The sequence below is a fragment of the Periplaneta americana genome, chromosome 2, assembly GCF_040183065.1.
Source record: "Periplaneta americana isolate PAMFEO1 chromosome 2, P.americana_PAMFEO1_priV1, whole genome shotgun sequence".
Taxonomy (NCBI): domain Eukaryota; kingdom Metazoa; phylum Arthropoda; class Insecta; order Blattodea; family Blattidae; genus Periplaneta; species Periplaneta americana.
In genome coordinates this window covers 73,593,884-73,620,712 of record NC_091118.1, presented here as the reverse complement: position 1 = coordinate 73,620,712, position 26,829 = coordinate 73,593,884, and the positions used below count along the sequence as shown (strand labels likewise).

Genomic DNA, 26,829 nt, shown 5'->3' with positions numbered 1-26,829 from the left:
GTAGCTGTGTAACAGTTATACTGTTATACACGACATATGTAGTGATTATCAGTAAGAAATTTACAAACGACATATAAACGAGCTACTCATTGTATAAGTATAAAACAGTTAAACGTCTGTATATAGAGTTTTTATTAGTAAGACCGAAAGTGGATACACTTTATTCCCACTGATTTCGAGCTAAGTGCAATTTTAATACAGTAAAGGAAACTTTTCCAAGAGCTTTTACAAATTGTCCAGAATGAACAGTCTATAACGAATTTGTCACGGTACAAATTGTGCTTGATATGAAATGCATGGTACGAATTCCCTGGGAGAAATTGTCGCATAATCAATCAGCAATCTCGCCAGGTTAGAAGTGTAAAGACTCTTACAATTTTGATGCAAGGAACATGATACTTTTACTACATTGTCTGTACACTGTGGTTAACAAATCTGAGTATCAGATTTTTGACATGTTAATTACTTTCTAAATTAAAAATAATTTTTATAACGATAGATACTAGAAAATTAAAAAAAAAACAACTTTTGACAAAATAATATGTTTTCCTCTATCTATTCTAAGGATATATTTCTAAAATATGGATGCTTAGTGCTTTTCTAGGTACTTCAAAGATACTGTAATTTTTTTTCTAGATCACATAGGCTACTTAAAATTTGTACGAGGAGATATGTTTTGAAAATAGGCGAGAATTTATTTGCGACCCCCACTACCGTACCGGTACTTAAGCCCATTTGAAAAACACAAAACCCTGTTAAATCGAAAACAACAATAATTTTACTTAAAACTCAACTTCTCATGTACCGTTAGTTCCCTGCAAGTGGAGAAATCGGAATATCGCAAACCTATTTTCCAATTCCCTTTGGCTTCTTCGACAGTTTTCAAGATGGTGAAGATGTTAATATACCGTAATAATAGCCAGAAATGAAATACACTGATTTATAAGTAAACTTGAAAAAAAATATATATATATAACTTATGTTTCTTATTCTTCTTCTTCTTTTTTCTTTTGTTCTCTTGATCGCCAGATGAATTTATTATCGTACCCTTTTTATTGTTGATTCTATTTAAATTTCGTATTTTTTAATGCATTCCATTGTTGTATCCATCCTTACGTTTTTCCCTGTTAACTATCTGTACAAACTGAGTTCATTTTATTATATTCCAATCTTCAGATCTGTATTTTACTTTCTTTTTTATATTATGGTATTATTTTCATATTGTTCAGTATTGATTTTGTTATGCTATTATTTTTTGTAATATGTTAGTATCCTGTTCTTTAACTTTTTGTTAATTTTGACTCCTTGTATACTTTGTCACCTGATAGAGTGTAAGAGAAGGCCTTATGGCCTTAACTTTGCCAGTATCAATAAATAATAATAATAATAATAATAATAATAATAATAATAATAATAATAATAATAATAATTATTATTATTATTATTATTTCTTCTGATCGAAATCACTTGACAAAAAGACACTGATTCATTTCAGTGTAAAAAAAAACTCACAGAAAATTTATAAATGTACCCGTATAAAGTTATTTTTGTTTACTTTATAAATACTATGTTGTGCTGTTTATATTTCTAAATAGGGGCCTACAACATAAATGTATGTACATAAAGCGATTTTTAGTAAAACTAGCGCTGAGGTAGTTCACTTCGTATTCCGCTTATACACCTTGCATATAGGCCCTACTAATCCGTAACAGGTTAGGTTTGGTTAGTTTAGGCTTTTGTTATGCCTTGCATAGCCTATACGACGAACTTCAGTCCCACAAAAAAAATCCCTTATAAATTATACGAGTTTTACTTACAAAATCACCGGAACTACCTTAACGCTAGTTTAACTCGGTTTTTTGTTTTATTTTGTAAATCATTTCACCATCTCCCTCAGCTCTGGAGGTCGCAAGCCACATTTTGGGAACCAATGTAATAGAGTAATGATATCTGGTTATATTTTTCCTTATCTGGATTATTATATCATAAATGAGATCTGTACGTACCTAAAACGCTGAGACTCAACCCACTTCCGGGACGCCGGGACACTGACATCTCGAGACCTGTGCACTTACAACACGTGAATCATGTTCTTTCGGTAGCTGTGAAAACGACGACACAAACGTCACTCGATTTACACTTCTCCCGTCACCACAGCAACCACAGAGAAACAGTTGAAAACGAGACACTGTCTTAACATTACACGTATTCCACAGAAACCGTAGAAGTCGTTGTTACGTCACTAATTATTCACAAAACGACGTTACCAACCATGTAAACTGCTATTTACACACCAATTAAGTCACATGGCCGCAGACGGACTCTCTATTTTCCAAACTGTCAAGATTGCACTGAAATCGTCACCCTTGTTAATCACATCTAGTCTATCACACTGTAACACACGGAAACGAAGCGTTTCTTTGGCAGTGAAGGAATTGTACCGACTGAACAATTACGGATATCTCGATTGTTCAGGGACGTACATGACAAATGAAGTTATTTACATCAGAGTGACTTTATTCTCTTGGCAACTGCAAGAGGAACTGTTAGAATCTTTTCTGTTCAAGGATTTCAAGTCTTCTCCACATCACATTACGCTTCTTCGAGGATGGAGCACGGACGACAACGCTTACTGATGGATCCGTCAACAACATGCAATCCTTTCTCCTTTGAAGCACAATATTTAAATACGTATCCTTCTAATGTTTAATTGAATGGCACAAAACTCAACAACAGTTCTTTAATAAGATATTGAAGTCTTCTTCACAACACAAAGAAAACCAGCGCTTTCCTGCCGATAAAACACGAGATCAATGTTATGAGTTCCTTAGATGATGACGGAAATCAAACTTCAGGTTAGAAATGTCCTTGGACACAGGATAAGTGGAGCTGAGGACATAAGGGTCACTGGAGATAAGCGGATGTCCTAGGAAACAACACAATTTAAAAATCTTATCTTCTGCCCTTGCTGATTACACAACTGAGACCAAACTCCTAGGTGTCCTTGGAAGTAGTGGTCCAGTTCAAGGTCCTGAGAATTCTTGGAAACAATTGAAAAATAGAGGTTCTAGTTGTCCTTCAAGATAAACTGAAACTGTAGTTTGTGTATCTTCAGAAACAAGATAACTGTTGTGATATGTTTCTTTGGAGATCAGACAACTCAAGATCGAGTCATGCATAAAGTCTGAGATCACACGTGTCTATGGAGATAAAATGTGCTTCAAAATACGCGTTTCTTTGGAGATAACACAATTTGAGACAAGATAACTTAAACTTGGAGTCACACGTTCCTTTGGAAATGGAAGTCTTGAAGTCGTGCGTTTCCTTGAAAACTAGACGAATAAACTTCGTGACCTTGAGTTTTTTAGGGGTAAGAAAACTAAACCATAGATTCTTAACACAAAACACGAGTTTCCGTTGTCAAGTAACTGCCCCGCGAGTCCGTCCGTTTCCAAGCCGGAGCACTCAGCGCCAAACCCGCTCTCCTCCGAGTCCAGGCCGCAACTGATCCCCCACTCACTTGCCTGGCCGCTCCAGGTGAGCGCCCAGCCTCCTCCACCTGCTGGACCATGTCGTGCGTGGTGCAACGGCTTCATTGATTGTCTGCCACGAAGCCCAAGGCGTTGCTACGGTACGGGACTCACTCTATGCATGAACTTCACCTGTTACTATATTAAGATGGACAATGCTGCATGCATACCCATCAATATTGCTGTTAGCGCGAAGTGCGATGTTGTAAGATATATTCGTGTGAAGACAGGTACCACATTCCTGTGGCCGATCCTCATGATGAGAGCCCGGATGTTTGGCAAAATGCCTTTTTTACTGGGTGGAAGTAAATCATTATTTGCAGAAATATAAATTTGGAGTATACCAAACTGATAGGGCCAATTTTTATTTTGTCTATTATGCCTTTTTAAGGTGTTTCTTACTAATAAATGTTTTTTTTTTGTTATTTTTAAGCAATATTTCTTGTTTATTTTCAATTTTCTAATTAATTGTAATGTATTGTGTATGAAATTTAAATATTTGAAACAATGACTAACTTTACTAACAATAGTAAATAAAAGCAATTTATTTCGATGCTTAATCTCCTAATAATCGTGCTTTAAAGGGATAGGTACAGCTTAAAGGAGTAAAATTTTGGAAATGTTCAACATTTTTTTTCCTCCATTTCTATATCTCGTACAATAATGAAAATTAGTATGTGTAAAACACTGTGCTTCTGCTATATGATATACATATTTTACGATTAAGTAAATATATATATATATATATATATATATTTTTTTTTTTTTTTTTTTTTCAAAATTCAAAGTTCACTGTGCAGTGATGAAGTGTTTCCTTCATAACTAAAAAAATATCCAACATCTTGTGATGAAATTTTTTTGTGTCTATTTATGCATGTCATATCTACAATATGATGCAGAATCACTTCTCTACCTTTGATAGATTGTCTGATAAAACATAAATTAATTTTAAAAAATGGTCAAATACCTAACACAAAAATAAAAATATATATATATTGTTTATTAAGGAATGTAGTTGAAAGAGCATGATATTATAAACATGAGTTTCAGCAATAAAATAAAAGAGAGAGAACATGAAAAAGTTAACAAGTTTATGAGTTATGAGGGAAACACTTCATCACTGCACAGTGAACTTTGAATTTTGAAAAAAAAAAGTAAAAATATATTTTTTTTAAATCATAAAAGTATTCTTTTCATATAGCAGAAGGATACTGCTTTACACTTACCAATTTCCATTATTGTACAAGATACAGTAATGGAGGAAAAAAATGTTGAATATTTCCAAAAAATTTACTGCTGTAAACTGTACCTAACTCCTTAATACTATTGGTGTAATATGAATAATTATCGGCAATCCACAGTTACAAATATAATATTGTCATGTCTTCAGATACCAGCAATCAGCTTTATAATTTTAAATATTAAGCTCATTCTAATAGAAGTTGCCACGTAGCATTTACAATAATTGTTTGCTTTCATATTGTCAAATCTTACTGTTACAATTTTGTGCTACACGTATTTATTATTGTAGGAGAAAGAAATTTGACTGAGAAACTGTCGGGTGACAGAAGGTATAAGATCGATTAGCTAGAATGCCTAAATTCAGTAAATCATTGAAAAGTAAACTTCATGCTTACGTTAGTGAATTTGGTGCCTATGTGTTTTCAACCGATGGAACAGTTTTTGTTATGTAAGGTTTGTGAAAAGACAGTTAATCACGAAAAAAAAAAGTATTTTATAAGTCAACATGTGTCACATACGAAGTAAATATGTGAGTTATGTTGATATGATTTAAATTTATTGCTAAATATATTATGCCTTTTTAAAATTTATAATGCCTCTTCCAAACATTTTGTGCCTTTTTTTGGTTTTTATTACCTTTCTTGCATGCCTATTTTAACTTTTATAAATGCCTAAAAATCCGAGCTCTACCCATAATATATTTCATATTCCAATAAAAGCAGAGATCGGCACAATATGAAGAAATGTTTTCCAAAAAATGAAATTTATTTTCGAAAAATATGAAATAAATATTTGAAAGCTAAAATATCCTCGTTCCCATAACAATTGGAGGAGGTTTATATCAATTATACCAAATTCAGGAGATTTATATCAATTTACCAATTGGAGGAAGTTCATATCATTACTCCAATTGGAGGTTTGTATCATTATATCGATTGGAGGGGGTTTATATCATTATATAAATTGGAGAAGGTTTATATAGGCCCAATTATTTATAAAGCATGCATTTAGAGATTAATTATCTTGTCTATATTTAATATAGCCTACTACTGAATTAAATTAAAAGTTTGACGAGGATCAGAAAGGACCAAAGCAGCAGTCAACGAGAGGAAAAGCAGCAGTCAAAGAGAGGAAAAAGACGAGGTTTCTCTGCGCTAGTTTACCTTTGCTTAAAACACAATCAATTGCCTCTTTCATATAATTTATATTTTCTTTCAACATTTTACCCTACGATTATCAGCCATCTGCAACATGCACGACATGAACAATATATCAGAGATACTATGAATACACACACAAATATTTTACGTTTAATGAATTTAATGTTTCTTCCACCAGATGGTGATAAAGGATAGAAAAAATTAAAAAGAAAATGGAATCGTGGAATGAGAAAAACGCTAAGAAAATAACCTCCCAAGATAAGACTCTGTTACGTAATCAGTTCATCGATAAGCATACATTTTTCACCATACAATGTCAGTACTTACTATTTAAAACAATTTGAACCACAAAACACAGCAAAAACTCTTCTTTTAAGGGGTTAGTTACAGCTTACAGCAGTAAAACTTTGGAAATATTCAACTTTTTTCCCCTTCATTACTGTATCTTGTACAATAATGAAAACTAGTATGTGTAAAACACTGTCCTTCTGCTATATGAAAAAAAAAATCTACGACTACAAAATTATATAGGCCTATATATATATATATATATATATATATATATATATATATATTCAAAATTCAGTTCACTGTGCAGTGATTAAGTATTTTCTACTTAACTCAAAAACTATCCAACATTCTGTGATGAAATTTATTGTGTACACTTATGTATGTCATATCTACTATATGATGCAAGGTTACTTCTCTACCTTTGGTAGATTGTCTGATTAAAATTAATGCATTAAAATGGTCAAATATCAGTATTTTCTTCTAACACGAAATAACAAAATATATATTATTTATTATGGAATGTAGTTGAAAGAGCATGATATTGTAAACATGAGTTTCAGCAATAAAATAAAAGAGAAAAATGAAAAAGTTAACAAGTTTATGAGTTATGAGGGAAATGCTTCATCACTGCACAGTGAACTACCACCATTATGAATTTTGAAAAAAAAAATATATATATATATATTTTAATCGTAAAAATATTTTTTTCATATAGCAGAAGGACAGTGTTTTACACATACCAATTTTCATTATTGTACAAGATACAATAATGGAGGATAACAATAATGAATATTTCCAAAAAATTTACTGCAGTAAGCTATACCTAACTCCTTAACAAAGAAAATCGCATGATATATTTACTCACAAATTCAAAGCTACAGATCTCACGACTCTTCCAGTAGTTTTAAACAAATCCGCTCAAGTCATTGCAAGAGCACGTGAACAAAATCTGTTACAGTAGATCTTCTGCCATTTGTACTAACTTATACAAACAAAATTACATTTTCCGCTGGTATAATTTCGTAGTAAATTTAAAAATAAATATTGCGAAATTATCTGAGTTTTCCCTAACTAAATTTAAACCAATTCAATTCTTTCATATACATCCAATGTCATATTTTACATAGTAATTCTGTTTATGGTGTCAGATTGTATAACAAATGTAAAATGGAGCTGGTAATTCCTAGCAAGAAAGCTATGAAAGAGAAGGGATAACAGAATAAAATATGAATTTAAAGATAACATCAGTAATGTTTTAAACCTTAATACCATCAGTATGTGAATATTGCAGCGTTATCGAGCCCTGCCAATCACATGAGAAGCTGAAACATAACCAACAGATAAATAATAATATATTTTTAATAATAATGTATTGTATAACATTTTGCGGTACGTTTGAAGTTATTTTAACAGGGTATTTTGTGAGACAAATTGTATAGAAATCTTTCTGTTTTCCTGGGACTTAAGGATTCTGTTTACAAAAGAGACAGTATAATAGAAGTAAACAGTAAATCTAAAAACTTCCGAAAGCCAAGAAAACAATGTATTTGAATTGTTGGATTTCATGCTAGACGCATACAAACACACCTTATTTTGTTCACACAGTTCAAGAGCAAACATTTCAAATGACTACTGGGCAAGGCCGAAACAATTCTAACCTTGTCCTTGAACGACAAGACTTAAAGGCAAATTTCGCACGTCACTCTTAGTACATGTTAAAATTCAGCTTCAGTACAAACACAATGGGCTCGTGTGAGACCTTTCACCTGTAATCTATCCAAACTTAAAAATCCATCACTATAAACGTTATTGGTAATAACTCTCAGGTCTAAAGCTACAATTAACATTAATTTTCTTTACTTATTTACAAATGGCTTTTAAGGAACCTGCAGGTTCATTGCCGCCCTCACATATGCCCGCCATCGGTCCCTATCCTGATCAACATTAATCCAGTCTCTATCATCATATCCCACCTCCCTCAAATCCCTTTTAATATTATCCTCCCATCTATGTCTCGGTCTCCCCAAAGGTCTTTTTCCCTCCGGCCTCCCAACTAACATTCTATATGCATTTCTTGATTCGCTCATACGTGTTACATGCCCTGCCCATCTCAAACGTCTAGATGTAATGTTCCTAATTATGTCAGGTGAAGAATACAATGCGTTCAGTTCTGCGTTGTGTAACTTTCTTCATTCTCCAGTAACTTCAACCCTCTTAGCCCCAAATATTTTCCTAAGAACCTTATTCTCAAACACCCTTAATCTCTGTTCCTCTCTCAAAGTGAGAGACCAAGTTTCACAACGATACAGAACAACTGGTAATATAACTGTTTTATAAATTCTAACTTTCAGATTTTTTGACAGCAGACTAGACGACAAAAGCTTCTCAACCGAATAATAACAAGCATTTCCCATATTTATTCTGCGTTTAATTTTCTCCAAGTGTCATTTATGTATGTCACTATTGCTCCAAGATATTTGAATTTTTCCACCTCTTCAAAGGAATAATTTCCAATTTTTATATTTCCATTTAGTACAATATTCCGGTCACGAGACATAATCATATATTTTGTCTTTTCGGCATTTACTTCCAATTAATTTTCTTTAAAGCACCTTTATTTATTTTTTATTTTTGGCTTGATCAGCGCTTCAGTGATGTAGTTACACACATAAATTACTTAATTACGCAATAGACTTCTTGACGTGAATCGTACATATTCATAGAGGCGCACACCTTATTCTGTTCACACAGGCAAAGAGCACAGATTTCAAATGACTACTGGGCAAGGCCGAAACAATTCTAACCTTGTCCTTGAACGAACGACAAGACTTAAAGGCAAAATTTACACGTCACTCATCGTACATGTTAAAATTCAACTTTAGTAGAAACACAAAGAGTCCGTGTGAGTTCTATCACCTGTCAGCTATCCAAACTTAAATGTATCACTCGTCACCTGAGGCAATAGAGGTACAGTATTTCGATGGCAAAAAAAAAAAATGTAATACTCATTAGTAGACTTCGGATTTTTAGGCTCGAATAGACTAGGTTGCAAAAAGTTTATGTAAAAATTCCTAAATATATGTAACACGAGGAACTCTAGAGCTATGATATTGTTTAAAACTAGGTGCATTGAAGAACGAACTTTTCAGCCTACGCTAAACGTGCCTATAAATCCGAAGTCTACTGATTAGGCATTTATCAATCCGGGCAGATACCAAACTAGAGTAAGGGAGGGTATTGTCGGATACGATTTTGATGTTTCAAAATAAAGGTAATTGAAAAAAGTTAGAACTGGAATTACTTAATATTAGAATAACCGCTTGGGGTTCCTGCAAATTGTACATAAGTATTAGGTAATTTACATAATATGTATTTGCTGTATAACTTGCAAAGACAAAACAGAAATAATATCATCACTGACAGAATGGGAAGCTAATGTCGGATAAATTAGACATTATTATGTAAGAGATATGATAATGCATTTAAAATAATATATTGCATATCAGAAACTATTACAATAGTGTTCTGTTAGGCAACTGATATGCAAGCCTTTTAACATCATTTCTGGTTCATCCAAAATATTTTCTCTCCATCATTAACACATCGTCAAGTAGCTTCTCTTCAAGTGAAGCTGGGAATATTGGTTTTCGTCCAAGTTTCGATTTAACGGCTTTGGTGGGCTCAGAGTTGGACCGTACATAATCAAATAATGTTGATCGAGGTACATTGATTGAATCTTTTGGAAGCAGCAAGATAGCACATTCTTTTCTCCCGTACTGCGACAATGGCATTTACCATATCTTCAGACTTCAATTTTTTTAGACTGAATCTATTTTTTCTTTTACTTTAGGCATCTAAAAATATCAGAAGAAGAAACGATTCGTTACTTCATAATATTCGATTAATTAGAAAATTAATTACTTACATTAATTAAAAATACCCATGAGTAAAAATGTAGTGGTTTGTTATAGAAAACATATAAATGGGTTTAAGGCAGCTTTTATGTAGCAAGCAGCATTGAAAGACAGCCGACAATGCCCTCGGCTAGTATCCGACATTGCCCTCGGCTAGTATCCGACATTGGCCGACTCTTCACAAACAGTAAAACAAGCCAGCTGCATGAAACATGTTGTCGATAGCATTTCTGCAATTAGAGAATTAAGAAGCCTTATCTATGGTATATCAAACAGTGCATACCATGTTGTGTAAATATAAGAATAACTTGTAACGAATAAATCACATTACTTACCCTTTTTTTTTTTTTTTTTTTTTTTTTTTTTTTTTTTTTTTTTTTTTTGCAGAAACGTTGAAAACACGCTATTCACACACAGTGAAGCACTCAACAGTAATGGCTATTCATGCAGATGTTCGTCTACTTGTAGAGAACGTAATGCATTATTTTCACATCAGATTGCACCATTCGATGGAAAAGAAATATGTTATCCGAGATTATCCGACATTACCAGACCTATCCGACAATCCCCTCCCTTACTCTACTATTCAAAGAACTATGTCTCTTGCCATTTCCATGCATATTCTAGAAACTGTCAAATTCATATACAGAAATAATTAATTAATAACATTTCTCATAATTTCAAAGGGCGGCAATGAACCTCCGGGTTCCTTAAAAGCCAGTAAGTAAGTAAGCATAATTTCAAAATTTTCCGTTTCACTGCGCCACCCTGTATTTGTAATGTGTGTAACAGGATGTGATATGAACAAGAACTAAAACCTGTTAACTAAATTACATATCAAGAATAAATACGTTTCATGCGATCCAAGGGATTCCATACATCTCCTTTTACTTCCTCCTCATAGCAACATTAAACTTTACGATTTCATTGCATATCAAACCACAGACATTACATAATTAATTATCACGTAAGTAAATAACCATCGGTAGCACACTAGTTTTTCTTTTCAATAGAATTTCTCAATATTAAGCAATATTTTCCCAACATATTTAGAGTCAACGTCCACTTTCTTGCTTTAAAAGCTTTCTTAGCAAAACTATGCAGTAGATATATCCGACTCAGCAAACAAAAAACAGATGTTCGTGCAACTTTCAGTTTGTCTTCGTGCAGATCTTCGTTACAAGGAATGAAATCACACAATATCTCACGTCAGTTCTCAATTTCTGAATAAAGACGTGTAAAAACAAATATTGTGCTGTTGCATATAGTCGGCTTCGAGAATTTTATGGTAACAGTCGTTGTGAACTTGGACTAATTTCGAAATGTCGCTTCATGTGAAGAGAAAATATACTGCAAGCCCTTCATCAATTACTTCTCTTATCATAGATTCATACTCTTCATTTATAAACCGAAACAAAAATAAAACATTCCAACCAACACAACTGTAGCTTCATTCCCGATACTAGGTGACACATTCTATATACGTGTCGGTGTATCCTTCATACAGCGTATAATAAATAAATGAATGAATGAATGAACAATTAAATAAATAAATAAAAGAAATAAATAAATAAACAAAGAAACAAAGAAATAAACAAACAAATAAATAAAATAAGTAAATAAAATAAATAAAATAAACAAAATAAATAAATAAAATAAGTAAATAAAATAAATAAAATAAACAAAATAAATAAATAAAATAAATAAATAAGTAAATAAATAAGTAAGTAAATAAGTAAATAACTAAATAAATAAATAAGTAAATTAGTAACTAAGTAAATAAATAAATAAGTAAATAAATAAATATATAAATAAGTAAATAAATACAAAAATAAGTATATATACATAAATAATACAAACATAAATAAATAAATAAAATAAACAAAGAAACAAACAAATAAAAAAATAAATAAATGAAATATATAAATTAAAATAAATAAATAATTAAATAAATGCATAAATAAATAAATAAATAAAAAGTAAGTAAATAAGTAAATAAATAACTTAATAAGTAAATAAATAAATAAATAACTAAGTAAATAAATAAATAAATTAGTAAGTAAGGAAATAAATAACTAAATAAATAAATAAATTAGTAAGTAAGGAAATAAATGAATATGTAAGTAAATAAATAAACAAGTAAATAAATACATAAGTAAATAAATAAGTAAATAAATACATAAATAAATATATAAATACATAAATACATATACAAATAAACAAATACGTAAATAAATAAATAAATACATACATAAACAAATAAATAAATTGATAAATAAATAGAACAATAGATAGATAAATAAATTAATTAATAAAGAAAGATACAAAGAAATAGATAAATAAATAAATAAATAAATAAATAATCTTATAATCCTTATGAAACAGAATGTGTACAACTTTCTGCCACATTTTATTTCGTGTGTTTACATTAATTCAAAGATATTACTTCAGAGAAAAATGCCTACAAAATGTACATACTTTATATGTATTGGAAAATTAAATACAGATAAAGAGAAACAACTTACCAAAAATAATATTTTGAGGATTCAGTTTTGTCGAGAACTTTCCAACGCCTTTTCTCAGAAGTAATATTTTTGACTTCAAGTATTTTGCTTGTAAACCGACGATTTGTTCTGGAGGCATGGCTCGGGATCTCGCAGAGTGAGGGTGATCGTGGAGTAGGCCTAACGGTGAGGGGAAAAGGAAAACTCCGAGAAAAATACATCGCGCCAGCTTTGTCCACCACTAATTTCTTCATGATGCAGACGACAATCGAACCCGAGTCACCACGCTGAAAGGCAGAGAGATTAATTACTCGGATACGGACGATGGTGCAGATTCTTTTTGTGTGTGTGAGGAAGGCTATTTGTCTAAGTACAGTTAAGTGACTGTCTTCAAGAAAGTAACCTATAAACTGGAATTTACTTACTTACTTGTGGTTTTTATGGAACCCGGAGGTTCATTGCTGCCCTCACATAAGCCCACCATCGTCCCTTTCCTGAGCAAGATTAATCCAATCCCTATCATCATATCCCACCTCCCTTAAATCCATTTTAATATTATCTTCCCATCTACGTCCCGGCCTCCCCTAAGGCCTTTTTCCCTCCGGCCTCCCAACACTCTATATGCATTTCTGGATTCGCCCATACGTGCTACATGCCCTACTCATCTCAAACGTGTGGATTTAATGTTCCTAATTATGTCAGGTAAAGAATACAATGCGTGCAGTTTTGCGTTGTATAACTTTCTATATTCTCCTGTAACGTCATCCCTCTTAGTCCCAATCTTTTCCTAAGCACATTATTCTCAAACACCCTTAATTTCTGTTCCTCTCTCAAAGTGGGAGTCCAAGTATCACGACCATACAAAACAACCGGTATTAGAACTGTTTTATAAATTCTAACTTTCAAATTTTTTGAGAGCAGACTGGATGACAATAGCTACTAAGGATACATTTCCAATTTTTATATTTCCATTTCGTACAATTTTCTGGTCACGAGACATAATCATATACTTTGGCTTTTTGGCATTTACTTTCAAACCTATTTCTTTACTTGCTTCAAATAAAATTCCCGTGTATTCCCTAATAGTTTGTGGATTTTTCCTAATATATTCATGGCATCCGCATACACAAGCAGCTGATGTAACCCGTTCAATTCTAAACCCCCTCTGTTATCCTGGACTTTCCTAATGGCATATTCTAGAGCAAAGTCAAAAAGTAAAAGTGATAGAACATCTCCTTGCTTGCAATGAATTTGAAAAGCATCCGACAGAAACTGACCTATACGGACTCTGCTGTACGTTTCATTGAGACACATTTTAACTAGTTTCTTGGAAATGCCAAATTCAATAAGGATATCACATAAAACTTCTATCTTAACAGAGTCATATGCCTTTTTTAAATCTATGAATGTTAAAATGTTATGTTTTATTTAACGACGCTGGCAACTGCATAGGTTATATCAGCGTAGCCGGATGTGCCGGAATTTTGTCCCGCAGGATCTATGAATAACTATAAACTGGAATATCACTGCTAATATGATAGAAGAATTGTTATGAAACGCGTAAAACTCATAATTTTTATCAGTATTCTTTAATAATTCGTAAAATTATTATTTTTTTATATAGTTGTAAGAAATTGTGTGTATATTGAAGCCCTATTTCCATACTTTGAAGATAACATAGCCTAGACATACATGAGAATGATTACTTTATTAGGTACGCTTTGTTGCTGTAGAGACAAAGAAATCGGAAGAAGTGTTGCTGTAAGAAATCTGACACCGCTACAAAAATCTAACCACAAAAAAAGTCAAAATGATGCTTTCCTGTGAACAGGAGGCGTCAACGAGTAAGGTCCATCACTATGGTAACATTCCAGGGACTCCCGCGGCCGGCTGCTACCTGCACCTACCTGCAACAAACAAAAGAAGAGCGAGTTACAACTTGCGTGAAGAGGAAACAGGTTAGTATAATAAATTACACGTTCTCATTTTCACATTATAACATGTACTGACTGTATGGGGAAAGTATTGGAATGCTTTAAAAACCGATTTCGAGGTTTTTATACAAAAAAAAAAAAATTCAGTAGAGTATATTATACCGGTACTATGAAAACAGTATTCGGAATGATATGTGTCATTGTACAGCTGCTATTGAGAGTATGTTCGAAATATCTTGAAGAGTGACTTAACAGTGTAATTTCACTCGCTGGTTTCGAATGTAATAACGGCACCACCTGGGATTGAACTCAGGCCCTTGGAGTCCGTAGCCAGTCACTCTATCAATGGATCTAACCTGTCTTTTTATATTACACAACCTATTCCAAGACGATAAATTGATGATATGGCAATAATGGAGTAATAGTGAAATTACAATGACTGCGTAAAACAACGTAATCGGACAAAAAATATCTGTCCTGTCACCTAATTTTAATTGGTTATTTTACGATGCTTCATCAACTGCAATGGTTATCTAGTGTCTGAGTGCGATGAAGGTGATAATGCCAGCGAAATGAGTTCAAGGGCCAGCAAAGAAAGTTACCCAGCATTTGCTCTTAATCGGTTGGGGGAAACCCCGGAAAAACCTCAACCAAATAACTTGTTCCAACCACTATTTGAACCTGGGTCCACTCGTTTCACGATCAGGCATGCTAACCGATACTCAATAGCGGTGGACTGTCACCAAACGTAACGGTATTTACGAGAAAAGCCAGAAACTATAGTTAGGTGGTATAACTTTTGAAAATGTGCATTAAATCTCGAAATCACTGTGTCACAATCTGGATATTTTCCCTTTACCTTGAAAAAGCAGGAAAAGCGGGCAGGAAAGAAAGAAATACTGATGTCATGGGTAACACTAACACATCATACAATATGTAAATACATTGTGGTCGAATTTGTCAGTTGGTATCACTTTTCCTTAGCGCTGACAGCCATCGAGTCATCTGTATACGGCCAGTCCACACAGAAAGACGCGTCGTCATGGTAACGCGGTGTTTTCAAGGCCACCTCCGGCCAATTAAATCACATCTTGCAGCGTGAGCGCTTCCATTGTTTATTTACATTCCTGTTGGTTTGACTATTTATACACAAACTTTTTTTATTGTTTATTTATCCACACCAAATCACACACTAAGCTGCTTATCCCCTATTGTCGTTAAAATGGAAACTGCATCTACGTTCTCAAGTTCAGTCAGTTAATTAGACCTACTTCTATGGCTTGTGTTTGGTGCACGGTGGGAGCTTTCAGATTTGTGATTGGCGGGTTTTCCACGAATAATGCATACTCTTTTATATGTAATTCTACAAGTTGACGTTGCAATTTACACTGCATGTTTGCATAACAGAAAAAAAAAAACATATTCTTTATAAGATTGTTTTAAACAAACTGGAAAACAATGACTTAAAACGTAAATATTAAAGCGAAGACATACACGTAAGATTCGCTTTATCATTCACAATGCCAACAAAACGCTAACGTAAATAAAAACGATAACTGAAGAGTGTGGCAAATAAAAGTGGATGAATGACAATGTAGTGTGGTACCTAAGAGGTTACGTCCATTTTCGGTTTTCCCCTTCAAAATTTTCTAGAGCTCCTTCAGTGGAGCAGCGTAACCCGGAGTGAGACTAGTGGCCAACAGGCTTGGAGCTCACATATTTAGTTCGTACAGCCCCCAACCCCTTGCAAGGACGCGTTTGCGTACCTTTTAAATTTGTCCTCCCAATTCTCCTCTTTCGATTTTTCGATTTTCGATGTAGTAGTTTAATTTGTTCCTACATACTGTATTACCACAGTCTAGTATATACAGTCACGAAGCTTGGGATGATTTTTTGCAATTCTCGCGATAGTTGCTAGCCGCTTGGAGCGCTGTGAGTACTAGGAACAATAGACTGTGCCACAGCCATCGTGATCTAATACAGGCCGTAAGGCAGACCATGTAACTCGCTTAACCCGATCACGAAGGCGGCGTTTCAACCATATAAATTAGTTGGAATGCATAAACAGTAACATATGTTTCTCTAAAATGTAGTGTAATTCCATTAATAAAATTTAAAACAATGATTATGAGACACTTCAGACATAATTCACTTGCAAGTTAAGGTGTAATATTATTTATGGCGTGAAAATTACGTTGTTCGTATGTGTAATACCTGCCTTTATTTCGATTAAATATTGTGAAATTCTTGTACATTCATTTATGCACGATTCAATAATTTTCAATTGCACCGCACGGATATTTAGATATGTTGAAATTATAGGTTATGTTTACTGTACCAGTTGCCCCTTTCTGTCTAAATTTACTGATCTCTAATGCCTTGCCATTCATATGAAAATTATAGGTTAAGTTTACTATATTTAACTTATATTCCTAAATTCGCAATCATACATTATAATTAAGCATAATGTCATGTATGATATCCCGGGCATTCAATTTGCCTATATTTTAATACTACAATTGAGTACTGAATTATTGTATTTATCTACTACTTAAGAGACGAAGTAACACAATTGTACGTACACTAATTTCATAGGAGTGGTATGGTAAATGTTTTGTCTAAAATTAAGGAAGGTAGATGTGCTAAATTGAAATCACAATATAAATTATTTTTTTATTAAACCTCAAAATAGCTGCAATTCTAAACTTAAAAAATGTTGATGCGAACAGATTATGTTAACATGTAAAATTCTCTTCACATTAAAATAACACAGTTTTGTAATTATTTTTGCAACATATTATGTAACAACATATTATGTAACACATTACACTAAATAAAGCTTAGCAATGACACGCAATAAAGTTATAATATAATATTTCACTGAGCTCCATACACTGAAATAGAAAACCCAAACAAACATTACTGCCTGGTCTAGATCGCAAAGACATTGATTGTGCCGTATTTCGCATTTTTGTGAAAAGCTATGTAAACTGTGAAATGTTCGTTATCGGTTGTAATAACTATAAATGGCTAAAATACAATAATTTGAATAATAATATGGGACAAGGAAACGTTTGTAGTACTATAAATTATAAGAAAAATAGGTTAGAGTTATCCTTCTTCCGAAAGATCCAGGAAGGTTAGTTTATAGAATATAATATATATTTTATAAAAATAATATATAAACCTTATGTATTTCATATTTAAATAGTGGAAGGAAGGTGTTAATTTTTTTTCAAAAGAACACGATATCGAAAGTACAATACATTTTATCGTCTGCTAGGGAAAGTGTCTGTGATGAGGCGATAGTAGCGATCCTGGTGGTGAGCAACTATCTATGTTTGCATATTTAGTAAGTATTGAGCTTCGTGACTGTATATATTAGACTGTGGTATTACTGTCCGTCCAAGTGGTTATGTCGCATCTCGGTTTCCCCCACCCGTTTCTCCGCACAGGTACTGTAAAGATTTGTGGCTGGACTTTCTTAGCTATTTCCTTAGCATTTCGGAATTGGATTCTACGTAATATTGAACAACAGTTTAAAATAATTTAAAGAAAAGGGCCACGTTAACTAGGTAACTATCACGTGATTTCCCTCGTTTCAATGACTCAGCAACATAACCACCACTCGGACGGACAGTAGGTTGTGCATGCAGTGTACTATATTTGATGCAATAAATATTCATTTATTCCACACATGAAAGAAAAGAAGATATCTTATACTAATTATAGCTATTAATAATATTATAATTAAAACTACCATAAGATTTTATTTCATAAGCAATTTCTTTCCACAGATTTTCTTTTAACAAATTATATGCATATGATATGTGTTTCTGTCATATAGACGATTTCTTTCAATCATAACGGTCAATTTCCCATCAAATGTGTATACTGTCATAAGAAACAGTGGGCCTACAACAAATTAGTTTATTAGTAAGATAATGTGGATAGTTATTATTAAGGGGCGGATGTTGATGAAAAGTCATCTTCTTATTTTTCACATTAGGACGATGCCTATTAATATAGAAATCCTTTCTATGTTGATATCAACGTAAAAAAGTAATTTCTTATATTGCATTTTTTGACGTTTTTGAACTAATAGGTTATTTTTATCTTTTCTTCGGCATTTTTTGGTCATTTTTAATACTTTGAAGAACTTTTAGATCATCTGGAACGCATTTTCTTCTTTATCGATAGGTCTGTTAAATCATTTTCTAACCAAATAGGTCAGTAGTAATTACCTACGGAATAAGTGAATAACAGTAAAGTTGAGTTTTATAGTTTGGAACAGACTCTAAAGTCCATCCCTCATTCCACTGAAGGCTTCACTTCACACAACGGAAGTAATATAAAATGCTTGACAGCAGCTTGACAGTTTAAGTTAGGACTTTGACCGCTACTGTTCTTTTGTCGGTACGAGGGTGTCTTTAGAATTTATGTTTGGAAGGGAGGAAACTTTCATCATGTCCTGGACAGGACGTTGTGTCCTCAACATGGTTCGGAAGGGATGTCTACTGTAATAGACAGTATTTTTAACACAAAGATTGCAAGAATGCACACTGCGCCCACAATTTGTTTTGTCATTCACACTCCCTCATCTGGAAGATCTGGTAACAAAAGTGAAGCACGGAAGGAGGAGGATACAGAGAATGAAGGCACTGACATGGACCACCCCTGATTGAAACACAGTGTAAACCCTCATTAAAAATCTATAGTTTTCCCTTAAAACCTTCATTTTGTTGCATGTTCTTTTCCTTTATCTTAACCAAATTCCAGAAAGTTGCCTCGTCTCTCCGAGATTTGCAGGGCAGTCATTGAAACAAGGTGACTAATTTTTAAGAAGTTGTGGTGCGAGTACGGTGAATAATATTTAAATGTCATTTTCTTTTAATTTTACGTTATTTTTCCATTAGTTTAAGGGCATTTTAATGATTATTTTAAGTAGACTTTTAGGTCATCAACATCCGACCCCTAGTTATGTGTATGCAGCTAAGTTTTAAAATTATGAGGCTGTTGCTAAGGTAATGTTACTTTCATCTGTTTCTATAACATTAGAATAGGGAAGGCAGGTAATGGGTTTAAATTGTTCTGGTAACTGGAAGGTCAGAAAGCGGAAAGTTGGCTCAAGCAGGGTCAGATCACGACACAGCCGACCTGTCAACTATCCACAGTACAGTGAAAGTTGGAGCCTGTTACACGGTTCCGGAAATTCCCATACACGTCATACAAAGAATAAAATATTTTTGTATGTTTTAGCTATTTTGCTCATTTGGCAGTCCATCTTTATGGTACCCGTAATAATTAACTTTATTTACTCAATAAATTGCGTATTAATTTAATTTGGTAACACTTCTATAAAACATTTTTGCTCTAAAATATTAGATCTGTACAGTATGGAAATAATGTAACTTTGCAGTTTCCAGCATCTTATTTCTTGGATGAGTACAACAAAACATTCTAGTAAGCCTACCATATTAATCCAAAATGAATACTTTTCTGAAAGAAAAAAAAATCTCCTAAATGTTAATACTGTTTTATTTGATAAATGCTATCTGTACAATTTTCATTTATACTCTTATCATTAAAGACACTGATAAGAAATTATTTAACCCTTTGCAGTTTTTCAATAAAAAGGACAGTTTTCTCGCAAATTAAATAAAAAGATTAACGCGTATCGTTATTTTCTGTCATTATGAAATCTGGCAACCCTAGTGAAGTGACTAAGGGACGGAGTTCTTGTTCGGCGACGCTCTGTTGCCAAACTAGGCAGACTTTCAGCCTAATGTTCTAATTAGGCATGTATTAAAAATGCTTAGAACTCGCGTTATAAAATAAGCACTGGTTCCAGTCCTCATGGGAAAGGAATTTTCTCATGAAACTTCAACTAGTGTATGGGACCAGTGTCCACGCAGCATCGTGATGAATCTTGGGGAACTACGACAGTTTCGGAAATCCTATTTCGAAAACCAGCTACAACGGATGAACCCCCACAACATCGTACTGACTACACCATACCTCCGTTCTGGTTGGATGATCGTTCACCTCTGCTGAAGCATGTGTACTATTATTATTAGTCCCTTTCAATTTCTTAAAGTATTAATACTCTAACTCTGATTGAGATTCTGACTGATATGTACATCTATTATTATCAGTGCATCTCACTTGATATGTGTCAGAGAAGTAACAATTGTTTGTATGTATCTGAAGTATGAATATGTTACCAGATGAATTTATTATCATATCCTTTTTATTGGGAATTTTATTTAATTTTCGTATTTCTTTTCTTTATTATTATTATTATTATTTTATTACATTTCATTTTGTTATATTCTTCCTTACGTTTTTCATATTAACTATTTGTACTAATTGAGTTGCTTTTACTATATTCCAATGTATTTTACTTTCTTTTTTCTATTATGGTATAATTTTCATGTTGCTTAGTGTCGATTTTATTACGCTATTATTATGATTATGATTATGATTATGATTATTATTATTATTATTATTATTATTATTTTGTAATATGTTCTTTAACTTTTTGTTAAATTTTCACTGCTTGTATACTTTGTGACTTGGTAGAGTGTAAGAGAAGGCCCTAAGGCCTTAACTCTGCCAGTATAAATAAAGAATTATTATTATTATTATTATTATTATTATTATTATTATTATTATTATTTTACTATTCAGCGATGTGTGCAATGGAGGGGGAAAGATTCTGGTCTCCCTACTCCATTATCTCCTGGCTTAGTTTCCTCATGAGTGATGTCTTATTGGTGTCACTTATGAGGTTCAAACCTGTCTTCGAACAGTTGACTAAACAACAACAATCTATTACTCTAGTACAGTTGGCAATGAACGATAACAGAATTCGAGGTTATCGTGATAGATTTAAGTTATCCGTTGTGATTTATCTAGATAATATACTGTAAGGGGAAGTTCTGAATTCCGAAAATCAGGCTCATTAATACAGATCTGGTATGGAATATCGAACTTAAAGTAAAAAACGTCGTTTTTCGGAATGATGGATATAGTCAGTGGTGAGTTCGACGCATCCAGCTATTTCCCCTCGCATTCTCGTCTCTCTGGGCTGTAGTTCACCTTAATCACCAATCACCGGGCCGTCCACCTTGAGGCCACATTCTTGGGAACCTGCCCCACTTGCAGGCAGCAAACAAAAGCGCATCGACTGCCTGTCAACGCAGACAAGTGGCGGAGGGACAGAAAGAAGAGAAGAGAGGATGCCGTCTATAACAATCCGTCCAAGCATTCACTGGCCAATTATCTACTCAGCCATTCGCTTATACGTTCGTGTATCCATGCATCCATTCACGAATGTAGCCAGCACGTCACGCATCGATCTATCCAGCCTACCCATCCATTCATTGATCCACTCTTCTGTATATACCAATCCATGAATCCATTCGCCGATCCAATCACTTCACCATTTATCCACTCACTTATAAATCCACCCATGCATATATCCATCTTCCCTGTCCATACAATTATCCAATAATCAACTCATCTGTGGGTCCATCCATGCATCCATGCTGGCTCGCTGAAGGTCAGCGGACTGCAAATAGGAAACCAGAGAGATAACGCTATAGTGAGGATCACGTACGTATAGTTCCCAAGGGCCATATTAATAGGCATTCTTAGCATGGGCTTCCGCTGGATGATCAATGAACTAACGTTTTTCGTATTCATAAACCAGTGTTAGCGATATGATATGATATGAATCATGTACAAGTAACCAGTCGATAGCCGGGGCAAGTTTAGCACGCTCGTAGCGCGGGCTAGCGAAATGTCTATGCATAGCACCCTAAAAGTCTAATTTGGCCGTATCTTCAGTGTTGCCAACTAATACCTGATATCGTCAAAGAGGGTAAAATCACAATGCTACGTACTGAAATAATAATAATAATAATAATAATAATAATAATAATAATAATAATAATAATAATAATGTCTTGTTTATATTTACCACATCTCATCTTTATGTTGCGAGGCGTTTCCTAAATGATTTAATAATTTATTAAATAATACGTTTTCCTCCTGGACTTCTCGCATATTGTGTTAGTCATTAGGACTAGTATGATATAATATTAAAATGTATTTTGTCTGACATGAAATTTATTGCTTTGACTAAAGAGTTTACGATTCATGAGACCTAACCTAAAAATGTATTTCCTTACTTGCATTTTCATCAGTTTCCTATACTGCAAACCGAAATTATTGCTGCCAACATAACAGTTAGAAAATAACTACCAGTTGCAGTAGGGAAGAGTCGGGTAGTATCGGACATCGGGTAATATCGGACAGTGCGTTTCTTTCATCTACCACCAGATGGTAGTACCTGAATGACATGGTTACGTTTCTCTATGCGACATCACAGAAACGTAACCATGTCAATCAGGTACTATCATTGTGTGGTAGATGAAAGGAACTCACTGTCCGATATTATCTGATGTCCGATACTACCCGACTCTCCCTTATTTGTCAGTACCCGAAATTCGAAACGAAGTTGGTAAAAGAAAGTTCAAGCTGAGAGGAAGAAAATCACTATACTTCACTAGCATAAGTAGTAATAGGGGGAAAATAGATTTCAGCCTTGGGGTATTAAGTAAGCTGATCCTGACTCTATTATGACTGCGGAATGTTTTCGTCTCCTCTATCCATATCCATTAGCGCCAGATATACCTGTGTGAGATTTTAGTGTTATATTTCTACCATATGATTTTGGAAGCATCGTAAGCATTATCATTTTATCTCGTTCATTTACCATAAATCTAAAGTTTCATTGTAGAGGAGCAACTTCAGTTGTCACTGGGCATTTGCATTAGTGTATTTTGTTACTGTAAAATGTATGCTAATGAATACTTTTTTCCCATATTTAGTCTCTACAAATTTACAAATATCATATGAATTTACAAAATTGCTCAACACTCGGCCCATTAATTATGCCAGACTTCAATGATTTGCAAACACATTTTGTACAGGAACCACATACGCAATCCATCCATCCAACCACACATCAATCCAGCTTTTCTTCCTTCGATTTATCCTTTACCACTCTATCTACCCATCAATTCATTAATCCACTTTTCTACATACCATCCTTGCATCCATTCGCCGATCCAATCACCAACCAATCCAACCATAAATCGATTACAATGTACTATTATCGATTTGTAAATGTTTAATAGAATTAAATAATTGACTTACTAATAACGACCATGCAAATATTTCTACGTTACCGACACGATGAAATGTGTGAAAACTTGTGGAAAGTGAAAAAATACAGAGAAACCAACACAGGAAAAGTTCAGATGGTTTTGGAAGTGAAGATAGTCGACTTTATAAGGTTTCTTTGGGGGAGGGAGAGGGAATGAAGTTAAATATTTAAGGATTTTATAGGTATTCCTTTTTAAGCGGAATTGTTAGAAAAAATAGTAAAATGCGATTGAAATGACAGGTGTGTCAATCGAAGTGGATATACCCACGATAAAAATACTAATTTTTACTCCATTTGTATTGCATTTTTGGACCAGGGGAAATACTTTTCTTGGGAGAATGTGCATGTGTACGTTGAGAAGATAGACATGCTACCGAAACGAGCCATCATTTGAGGCCTGGCAGGGTTGTACAAATGGACACTTTATCAACTTCCATGTGAGTATTTTTCACTTCTCAGTACTTTTCACGTTTTTCACCGTACCTAGAAATTATTTATATGATCCTTACAATGTCAGTACTGAAAGAATAATGCAGTATTTTTTAAATATTTCCAACTCGATTATGGTAAGCTAACACCCATAAATTTACACGTGCATAGGTATATCCATACACTTATTAAACGATCCATCCATGCATCCATTCATAAATGCACATACTCAGCCAGCCAGTTGCTTCTCACTCTATCCATCCATCTATCTATCCCTCTATTGGAAGTTAATTCTTAGATTATTTTGGATTTTTCTCGATCTGAGTGACACCGAAGGTATACGCGTCAGTTCTCATGTAACGTGGGGTTAGCATGATACAAGACCTCGGCCTAAGATGACGCAGTAGGACTACATCATTCTGGCAATCCATGCCGTACGTCAGATTTGAATTGATGACCCTAGTTTCTGTGCAGGGTCAAAACAACTACAGTACTTAACGTTGTGCACAAAACTGCCGGCAGTTAAGGATGTATCTTTACATAAATAATTTTATTGGAAAATCTGAAATGAATACAGATACTTTTATGTACTCTGTAGTTGAAGGGTGATTGGAGCATAGGGACAAAAAATGAAGAGCCTTCCAGAAATGTAAATACTTTGCTGCCATCTATAAGCCAATTTCAAGAACTCATTTCGATTCTATTATCCAAACACCGTGCTCTATCATTATGCCCTTCTGCCGCCTTTAATTTTCTTTTCCACTCCCTATCATCAGGGGGTGAGAAATAACATCTCATCCCTCTGAAACTCGTTCAAAAGAGCGGAGGGTGGACCCATGATGGCTTTGGTCTTCCGACATAAGACACTACAACTTTTTGAAGACGAAATAACTGAGAGTTCGTGAACAGCTCCGTACAAACAAATGACTGTGACTGTGCTTTTAATGTTTTCTTTAAAGTGAAACAATTTAGGTCTACGATTGCCGTGAAATTTCCACAGAAACAAGTGCAATATTATTGTACATATAAGTAACCTTTTGAAACTGTGGGTACATATTCTAATGATTCCATACAGATTACAAATCGAATTCACAGGTTGCAAGCTATATTCATCCATAGTGTTCTGCCCAAGGGCAGGTCTTTCACTGCAAACCCAGCATTCTCCAGTCTTTCCTATTTTCTTCCTTCCTCTTTGTCTCCTCATATGATCCATATATCTTAATGTCGTCTATCATCTGATATCTTCTTCTGCCCCGAATTCTTCTCCCGTTCACCATTCCTTCCAGCGTATCCTTCATATGTAACACTATAATTAAGACCTTAAAAAACAAAACTAGAAAGGTCATCTAGCTGAGATATACCATTATGATGCTTTATGGAAGTAAAATATAAACTCATCGTAAGAAAAACATCAATAAAATAGACGCATCAGAGATGAGACTGTCGACCTGGTTGGCGAGTTGATATAGCGCTGGCCTTCTATGCCCAAGGTTGCGGGTTCGATCCCGGGCCAGGTCGATGGCATGTAAGTGTGCTTAAATGCGACAGGCTCGTGTCAGTAGATTTACTGGCATGTAAAAGAACTCCTGCGGGACAAAATTCCGGCACATCCGGTGACGCTGATATAACCTCTGCAGTTGCGAGCGTCGTTAAATAAAACATAACATAACATTTAGAGATGAGACTGCTACAGGCGGTGAAATGCTCCACTTTAGAAGAGATATTCTCTGAAACGAAGATATAGGCCTACATACAGAATTAAAAATAACAGAATCAGCAATGTATAAAGTAGAAAAATATAAAACTAACTGGATGTCACTTATAAACAGAATGGCAACTGAACGTCTTCACAAACCAGCACTTAACTATAAACAGTCTGGATCAAGAAATATTGGAATACCAGTGCCTAGAAAACGGTGGATCGATGAAGCTGGAATGGGCCGTGAGCCTATATCCTACATGATGATGATGAAGATGATTTTGCTTCACAGAACAAATAGACTCCGGAGCACAGATAAACCCCGATTAATAAAACACGAAGTTCCGCTGAATGGTGAAAAAATTGGCGTATGATGTGCTGTAACTGCAAACATAATACTTTTCTAAGATAGCCCTGCAGTAAATTCAGAAAGGTGACTACCGCCCCCAAATACTATACTCGCACTGATTTTTTTTATTGTCAGATGACAGGCAATATGTAGCCCATAGACTATATTTTCAACGAGACTCTGTCACACCATCCTACCCGGAATCCTTTGGAAATAACACAATATGTTTTGATGACAGGATCATTTCCAGATATTTATGGTCTGCACGTTCCTCAGACCTTCTCGTGTACTACTATTAGATCCATCTACAGAACTAGTTTCCACACTATAGACGGTGTTAAAGACAATATGAAGACTGAAATTAAGAAAAAAAAATACTAAAGGAGAACTTTTACGTGTGAACGAAAATTTTATTAAAATATATCGCTAATATGTGGATGAAAATGGACACTGGTTTGAATCGATTCCTTTAACACAGATAAATATTCATGAAATAAAAATGTAATTACTGAGTGCACACATTCATCACATTATATGACACG

General features: G+C 34.0%; 1 protein-coding gene across 3 annotated transcripts in view; it reads right to left on the bottom strand.

The window, feature by feature from the left end:
- Positions 1–26,829, bottom strand: part of rols (rolling pebbles) — a 630,535-nt gene that overhangs the window by 308,291 nt on the left and 295,415 nt on the right. The window contains exon 1 of one of the 3 annotated variants that reach the window (XM_069817948.1): positions 2,007–3,496. The exons of the other annotated variants lie outside the window; for them this stretch is intronic. Within the exon in view, the coding sequence (XP_069674049.1) occupies positions 2,007–2,055 (49 nt within the window). The 5' untranslated portion in view covers positions 2,056–3,496. Of the gene's footprint in view, positions 1–2,006; positions 3,497–26,829 lie in introns of those variants that run through there. 3 annotated transcript variants of the gene reach the window in all.